This window comes from Neoarius graeffei, chromosome 7 (genome assembly GCF_027579695.1).
Source record: "Neoarius graeffei isolate fNeoGra1 chromosome 7, fNeoGra1.pri, whole genome shotgun sequence".
Lineage (NCBI taxonomy): Eukaryota > Metazoa > Chordata > Actinopteri > Siluriformes > Ariidae > Neoarius > Neoarius graeffei.
This window is the reverse complement of record NC_083575.1, coordinates 41,897,538-41,906,548: the sequence shown is the minus strand read 5'-3', so window position 1 is coordinate 41,906,548 and position 9,011 is coordinate 41,897,538. Positions and strand designations below refer to the sequence as shown.

Below are 9,011 nucleotides of genomic sequence, written 5' to 3'. Positions count from 1 at the left end.
ACACATATTCTCTTCCTCTCACACATTCTTATCATGTCTCTTCTCTATCTTCATCATGTGACCTATTTTTGCACATTCCGGGACATACTGTACAGTTTGGACTTCAACAACTCATGCACATACCCCTTAAATATGTCCACTTTCAAATTTGTACAGTGGATATGAAAAGTGTACACACCCCATTAAAATGATAGATTATTCTGATGTAAAAAAAAAAAATTAGACCACAATAAATAATTTCAAAACTTTTCCCACCTTTAATGTGACCTATTACCTGTACAATTCAATTGAAAAACAAACAAATCTGTTAGGGGGAAAAACATAAAAAATAAAAAAAACGTACAATAACCTGGTTGCATAAGTGTTCACACCCTTAAACTAATACTTTGTTGAAGCACCTTTTGATTTAATTACAGCATTCAGTCTTTTTGGGTTCACACCTGCCATCAATTAAAATGACTCTGATTAACCCCAAATAAAGTTCAGACATTTACTCAGTTGCATCCTCCAGCAAAAGCCATGGCTTGCAGAGAGCTTACAAAGCATTGAAGGGATCTCATTGTTGAAAGGTATCAGTCAGGAGAAGGGTATAAAAAAAATTCCATGGCATTAGATATACCATGGAGCACAGTGAAGAGAGTTATCAAGAAGTGGAGAAAATATGGGACAACAGTGACATTACTGAGAACTGGACGTTCCTCCAAAATTGACAACAAGATGAAAACTGGTCAGGGAGGCTGCCAAGAGGCCTACAGAAACACTGAAGGAGCTGCAGGAATTTCTGGCAAGTACTGGTTGTGTACTACATGTGAGAACAATCTCCCGTATTCTCCATATGTCTGGACTATGAGATAGGGTCAAAGAAAAACATCCAGGCCCGGCTAAATTTTGCAAAAAAAAATACATCAAGTCTCCCAAAAGCATGTGGGAAAATGTGTTATAGTCTGATAAAACCAAGGTTGAACTTTTTGGCCACAATTCCAAAAGGTATGTTTGGTGCAAAAACAGCACTGCACATCACCAAAAGAACACCATACCCACGGTGAAGCTTGGTGGTGGCAGCATCATGTTTAGGGGTTATTTTTCTTCAGCTGGAACAGGGGCTTTAGTCAAGGTGGTAGGAATTATGAACAGTTCTAAATACCAGTCAATTTTGGCCCAAAACCTTCAGGTGTCTGCTAGAAAGCTGAAGATAAAGAGGAATTTCATCTTTCAGCATGACAATGACCCCAAAAAAGTTTTGGAATGGCCCAGCCAGAGCCCAGATCTAAATCCAATTGAAAATCTGTGGGGTGACCTGAAGAGGGCTGTGTACAAGAGATGCCCTCGCAATCTGACAGATTTGGAGCGCTTTTGCAAGGAAAAGTGGGCAAATATTGCCAAGTCTAGATGTGGCAGGCTGATAGACTCCGACACAAAAAGACTGAATGCTGTAATTAAATCAAAAGGTGCTTCAACAAAGTATTACTAGTTTAAGGGTGTGCACACTTATGCAACCAGCTTATTGTACATTTTTTATTTTTTTTGTTTTTCCCCCCTAACAGATTTGTTTGTTTTTCAATTGAATTGTACAGGTTATAGGTCATGGCGACTTGTCTAGGGTGTACCCTGCCTCTCGCCCATAGTTAGCTGGGATAGGCTCCAGCTTGCCTGTGACCCTGTACAGGATAAGCGGCTACAGATAATGGATGTACAGTATGGATGGAGGTTATAGGTCACATTAAAGATGGCAAAAGTTTTGAAATTATTTGTCGTGGTCTCTTTTTTTTACATCAGAAAAATCTATCATTTTAATGGGGGGTGTGCACTTTTTATATCCACTGTATATTTCAGATTCTTATAATTTTTATTATATGTAGCTGCTTTTTGTCTTTGCTAAATTCTTCTATTTTAACTGTTCAAGCACCAACACCAAAGCAAATTCCTTGTAATACAAGAATCAGAATACAGAAACAAGTTGTATGTGAGAATGTACTTGGCAATAAACTTGATTCTGATTCTTTGTGACTTACTTAATTCTAGCAGCTGACTCTCACAATCCTACATAAGTTATATATTTATAGTATTTCAACAACATGACAGTTGTTAATCTTATTATAAATCTGTTGGATAGCCTATAAAGTAGCTCCTCCTTAGAGTTTGAGGAAGATGGTGCCTCCCTATTGTGATTTTTGGGCTTGGGTATATAATTGTGAGCCAACGGCTTTGTGCTTTCTTTCTCCCACTTTCCCTCTTTTTGTCGAAGTAACAGTAATAAGACATGGCTACTGCAGGAAAGGTATGTATTTTTCCCTGTTTCTGTTGTATCAATAGCTGCTCTTCCTTTGTATTTGAAAGCTTGGTATGAATTCACCACATTAAGCTCATTAGTTAAACTCTGCCATGTACAATTTGTTGAGTTTCTTATCAGTTTAGGAAACTGACAGTAATCAACATTCAGATTGATTCGACAAAAAATGCACTTTTATATAAAATGTATTTTATAGACTGCAACTATCAATCATGCACATTCTGTATTTAGATTAAATGTGATAGTGTTACTTAAAAGTATGAACCTACTTTTACTTACATATTTTACTTATATACAAGTGTGACATAAAAGCAAATATTCGAAAATATAAAGCGTGAGATGATGTAAAAACAGAGGCCCACAGAAGGATAACTGCAGAAGAACTTTTAACTCTTTGAGACTCTGATACAAATGTAACAGAGAAACAGTGTAAGAGCTGCTGTTCTACCATCAGTGCCTACAGTCACCTACCAAATACTAAAGCTGGAACTTCAGTAATCTATTTAACATTTGATAAGGTTGTGAAATTTCACTTACTGTGTAGACTCCACCAAAAACAAACATTGCTCAAGAGGCAAAAACAGATGGTTGGAAAGCTTCCAGTGTGTAGTCAGGGATCAGTGTATCTGCAGAGCACATAACCATATTGCACTATGCACATGAGGAACAAAATCTCTATTCACTACACCAGAGATCATGCATATGTGTGTTTCAGGTGATTAAATGTCTGGCTGCTGTAGCCTGGGAGCCCAATGCTCCCCTGGTGATAGAGGAGATTGAAGTAGCTCCACCCCAAAAGAATGAAATACGGATCAAGGTGGGACATTTCTTCTTCATGCTGTTGCTTTCATAAATAAATCCTATAAAATATATTCTTTTTTTTATGACAAAGTATGCTTTAAAAAACAAACAAACACACACACACACACACACACACACACACACACACACAAAAAAAAAAAAAAAAAAACCCCTAGGGCATGAGATATATATATATAATGACTCTGTTCTGTGCTGTAGGTGATTGCTACAGGTGTTTGTCACACCGATTTGTATCATCTGTTTGAGGGAAAGCATAAGGAGGGCTTTCCTGCTGTTCTTGGCCATGAGGGAGCTGGTATAGTGGAGAGTATTGGACCTGGAGTCACCGAGTTCAAACCAGGTCAGAACATTTACAACATTTACTATTCTTTATGGGTAGTGAACTGCTTGCTTGCCTGTAGTGTACTGACCTCTTCTGTGTGTGGCAATGCTTTTGCAGGTGATAAGGTCATTCCCCTCTTCATCTCTCAGTGTCGAGAGTGCAGGTTCTGTAAGAGTCCAAAGACTAACCTGTGTGAGCACAGCTGGTGAGAAATCTACACAAGTACATAATGCATACAAAACTAGAAGGGCACTCGATAGAGTGCATACCTCTGCCAAGCCACATATTATCAATATCAAAATCAAATCACTTCAACCTAAGATTCACAAAATTTTATCAAAATCCGTTCACTACTTTTTGAGTTACATTGGGAAAAGTCAGAAAAATCCTGGATTTACATACATATCTGGATTTGCATCAAAATCTAAATTGCTCCTTGACCCATGGGCCCACCTTTCTTCAAAATTTTATCAAAATCTGTTCACTACTTTTTGAATTACATTAGGAAAAGGCAAACAAATGGAGGCGAAAACATAACCTCCTCGAACAAAGCTGGTGGAGATAACGCCAACAAAGCAGAATGCTCATAGAGACAAGAAACATGTTCAACCATGCATGTAATATGTGCTTTAAACAGCAACCTGTAATAAATGGGTTTGTAAAGTTGATAAAAGCAGGACCCTTCACCAAAATGTGTCCTAATTTAAAGTTACTTTTAATAAAATCATGTGTTAAATAAATAAAGGTAAATATAAACAGGAGAGTGAATTTATTTTTTCTCAGGTCTAGTGATCGATATGCTCAGATGTCAGATACCATCACACGCTTCTCCTGTCGTGGTAAGCCTGTCCTACAGTTCATGGGCACCAGCACCTTCTCTGAATACACGGTCATGAACCAGATTGCTGTGACGAAGATCCATGATGATGCCTCTTTGGACCGTGTTTGCCTGCTTGGCTGTGGCATTTCCACTGGCTATGGAGCAGCCATCAACACCGCCAAAGTATGTGTAGCGCTGTGCTTTATGGTAAAATGTAGCGGCACTGGAGGCTTGTGTGTGTGTTATATACATACATACACACACACCAGTCAAACGTTTGGACACACCTTCTATTTCAATGTCTTAAAGTAATGATGGATGTTGTTTCTCTTTACCCAGTTGAGCGGTTCTTGACATAATATGGATTATTACAGTTGTGGAATAGGGCTATTTACTGTATTTTTATTATTTACTATTTATTGTTTGATCTCAAACTCATTAAGAAGGCAAGAAATTGCACTAATTAACTGTTGATGAGACACAGCTGTTAATTGAAAAGCATTCCAGGTGATGACCTCATGAAGCTGGTTAAGATAATGCCAATAGTGTGTAAAGCATCATCAAGGTAAATGGTGGCTACTTTGAAGAATCTAAAATATTAAACATTTTTAAACACTTTTTTGTTTCCCACATAACTCCATAGAAAATATTCAAAAAACAGAAAACCTATGAATGAGTAGGTGACTACTCAGTAACTTTTGTATTGTGTTTTCTGTGTGTGTGTGTATATATACGTGTATATATATATATATATATATATATATATATATATATATATATATATGGGTGGTGTAGTGGTTAGCGCTGTCGCCTCACAGCGAGAAGGTCCTTGGTTCGAGCCCAGCGGCCAACAAGAGCCTTTCTGTATGGAGTTTGCTTGTTCTCCCCATGTCTGCGTGGGTTTCCTCTGGGTTCCCCCAGAGTCCAAAGACATGCAGGTTAGGTTAATTGGTGGCTCTAAATTGACCATAGGTGTGAGTGTGAATGGTTGTTTGTGTCTATGTGTCAGTCCTGTGATGACCTGGCGACTTGTCCAGGGTGTACCCCGCCTCTCACCCATAGTCAGCTGGGATAGGCTCCAGCTTGCCTGCGAACCTGCACAGGATAAGCGGTTACAGATAATGGATGGATAGATGTACTGCATTATGGTCTTGCTGCAGTTCGATTGTATGTGGTTACAGGTAGAGCCAGGCTCAGTGTGTGCAGTGTTTGGACTTGGTGCCGTAGGCCTTGCTGCAGTCATGGGCTGTAAGAATGCTGGAGCATCCAGGATCATTGCTGTGGACATCAATGAGCAGAAGTTTGAAAAGGCGAAGGTATTTGGTGCCACTGAATTCGTGAACCCCAAAGCACACAAAAAGCCTGTCAGTGAGGTTCTGGCAGAAATGACCGATGGGGGTGTGGATTTCTCCCTGGAGTGTGTGGGCAACGTGGCTGTCATGGTAAGCTTTGGTAATACTTTTGTGTATTGGCCTTTTTCCCTGTGACTAAATTCTACACAAGTAAATTGTTCTTGGTTCTGTGAAGAGGAGTGCACTGGAGTCGTGTGCTAAAGGTTGGGGTGTGAGTGTGCTTGTTGGCTGGACAGACGTTAGTGATTTCTCTGCTCGACCAATTCAGCTAATTGCTGGAAAGACCTGGAAGGGATCACTGTTTGGAGGTAACCTGATATTTACTTACATAAAGCAAGGCCTAACGAATGGAAATAGGTTTAAATTTAGCCATTAAGTGGTTTTTCATTAACAACAAATGCGCTTCAGTTGATTTTTGCATATCTGTATATCTCAGGTTTTAAGAGTAAGGATTCGGTTCCAAAGCTCGTCCTAGACTACATGGCTGGCCGTATAAAGTTGGATGAATTTGTAACCCATACTATGAGTCTTGAGCAGGTCAATGATGCCATTGAGCTCATGAAGAAGGGAGAATGGTAAATAGTTTGTTATTATTCTACTGGTTTCAAATATTTTGATTTTTAAACAATTTATTTATGTAACAATGATTTCCTGTCTTATAGCATTCGAACCATCCTGAAGGTGTCCAAGTGAGAAGGGCACAAAGACCACAGTTGCTTGAGACCAAAGTCATTACTGCGTCTACCATGTCTTCAGCTAATCATTATTTCTTTTAATAAGCTTGCAGATTCTAAGGCATTTTATCTTGAAAAAGGGTTAATGTTTTAACACCCTGCAGTATTCAGACAAAGTGTTCATACTGAAGTATTCACATTACTCAGTTAATGTATACCATTATAAGCCTATAACCCAGATACTGGAATTAGATTTTCTAGTCCAGATATTATGCAATTTTATATATGTTAGTGTGTATATATCATACATAAAAATAATCAAACATACACTTGTGTTCAAAATAATAGCAGTCCAACACGACTAACCAGATCAATCACTGTTTTTGGTGGAAATTATATTACTACATGGCAAATAATTTACCAGTAGGTGTAGTAGAGTCATAGAAAACCAACAGACCCAACATTCATGATATGCATGCTCCTGAGTCTGTGTAATCGAATAATTAAGTGAAAGGGACGTGTTCAAAATAATAGCAGTGTGGAGTTTAATTAGTGAGATCATTCATTCTGTGAAAAAACAGATGTCAGTCAGGTGGCCCTAATTTAAGGATGAAGCCAGCACATGTTGTACATCCATTTCTCTCTGAAAACCTGAGAAACATGGGTCGTTCCAGACATTGTTCAGAAGAACAGCGTGCTTTGATTAAAACGTTGATTGGAGAGGTAAAACGTATACTGTAAAGAAGTGCAGAAAATGATGGGCTGCTCAGCTAAAATGATCTCCAGTGCTTTAAAATGGACAGCAAAGCCAGAGAGACATGAAAGAAAACAGAAGACTACCATTCGAATGGATCGAAGAATAGCCAGAATGGCAAAGACTCAGCCAATGATCAGCTCCAGGGTGATCAAAGACGGTCTGAAGTTACCTGTGAGTACTGTGACAATTAGAAGATGCCTGTGTGAAGCTAATCTATCGGCAAGAAGCCCCCGCAAAGTTCCACTGTTAAAAAAAAAAATGTGCTGAAGAGGATACAATTTGCCAAAGAACACATCGACTGGCCTAAAGAGAAATGGAAAAACATTTTGTGGACTGATGAAAGTAAAATTGTTCTTTTTGGGTCCAAGAGCCGCAGACAGTTTTTCAGACGACCCCCAAACACTGAATTCAAGCCACAGTACACTCTGAAGACAGTGAAGCATGGTGGTGCAAGCATCATGATATGGGAATGTTTCTCTTACTATGGTGTTGGGCCCATTTATCGCATACCAGGGATCATGGATCAGTTTGCATATATCAAAATACTTGAGGTCATGTTGCCTTATGCTGAAGATGAAATGCCCTTGAAATTGGTGTTTCAACAAGACAACAACCCCAAACACACCAGTAAGCGAGCAGCATCAGGGTTCAAGACCAACAAAATGAAAGTTATGGAGTGGCCAGCCCAATCCCCGGACCTTAATCCGATAGAAAACTTGTGGGGTGACATCAAAAATGCTGTTTCTGACGCAAAACCAAGAAATGCAGAGGAATTGTGGAATGTTGTCAAATCATCCTGGGCTGGAATACCTGTTCACAGGTGCCAGAAGTTCTCAGAAACCGTGGTTATACAACTAAATATTAGTTTAGTGATTCACAGGAATACTAAATCCTTAAGATTTTTTCAGTTTATACAGTAAATATTTGGAGTTTGTAATGAAAAATGCAGACACTGCTATTTTTTTGAACAGCCCAATGTTCATTTTTCTTCATTTTCTGTAAAGTAATTAAAATATTCATACATTTTTCTTCATGTTTTGATGTAGAATATAATGTGCAGTGTTCCCAATGCATGGAAATAAAAACTATTATAAGGATTTTGAGCTTTACTCACGTTTTTAAACACACTGCTATTATTTTGAACACAACTGTACATACAGTTAGTGGATGCCGTAAAATTCAAGATTCAAATGTATATAAATCTTGAATCATATATATATTTTAGATAAATAGTTGCATGTGCTAATAAAAATGCAAATACAACGATGCTTCTGTCTTACATCTTTATGAGCTCATGCTATTTACAGTACACTAAGACCTTTATAAGAATGGGAATCCTAGTTAAGTGATTAATAAAATGACCTTAGAGAATCTGCAAAATGCTAAACTGCAAAGAACCATCTGTTCCTTTTTAGGCCACATGATGTCCTTACACAACTTGAGGAAATTTTGAAATATAGACAATCATGCACATCTGTGAAAGACTGGAGCCAACTGACAAGCTACAAGCCAAACAATATTTTACATATACAAGCTGCAGACTAAACCACATTTCTGAGCATACTGAATTCTAATTGTTTTGATCTTTGCCAAGACAACTCCAAGACATGAACTGTACATTAACTATTTTTAATAATTCAACAAAGGAATAAGTACCTCTTCAGATACATCAATGGACTTGTTTGAACTCTAACCATCCACTGCATAATAAAATGGGCTCCAGCTGCCAAAAATCTCCCTGGATAAACATCTCAATTTGAACTACTGATTTAGCAAACAAACCATTTTGAGGAGGGTTTATAGTAAATAGTAAATGTTCTGAAAATGACCAGAGAGAGAAGGGGTCAGAGAAAAGGACGGTTGCCAAATAAATTACATTAAACTTTTTATTTATGTAGAATTTACTATGCTCTTGGAAGTTTGTATAAACAAATATCTCAACCTCCCCATACCAAAATCCAAAACTAGACCTTT

General features: G+C 38.1%; 1 protein-coding gene across 1 annotated transcript; it reads left to right on the top strand.

The window, feature by feature from the left end:
• The first annotated feature begins 2,189 nt into the window (after positions 1–2,189).
• LOC132889319 (alcohol dehydrogenase 1-like) lies at positions 2,190–8,235 on the top strand. Its single transcript, XM_060925685.1, has 9 exons — positions 2,190–2,278; positions 3,006–3,107; positions 3,311–3,452; positions 3,552–3,639; positions 4,218–4,437; positions 5,436–5,696; positions 5,782–5,914; positions 6,043–6,181; positions 6,269–8,235. Exons 1-9 carry the CDS (start codon positions 2,261–2,263, stop codon positions 6,297–6,299), a joined length of 1,134 nt encoding a protein of 377 aa, XP_060781668.1. The 5' UTR covers positions 2,190–2,260; the 3' UTR covers positions 6,300–8,235.
• Positions 8,236–9,011: the final 776 nt, after the last annotated feature.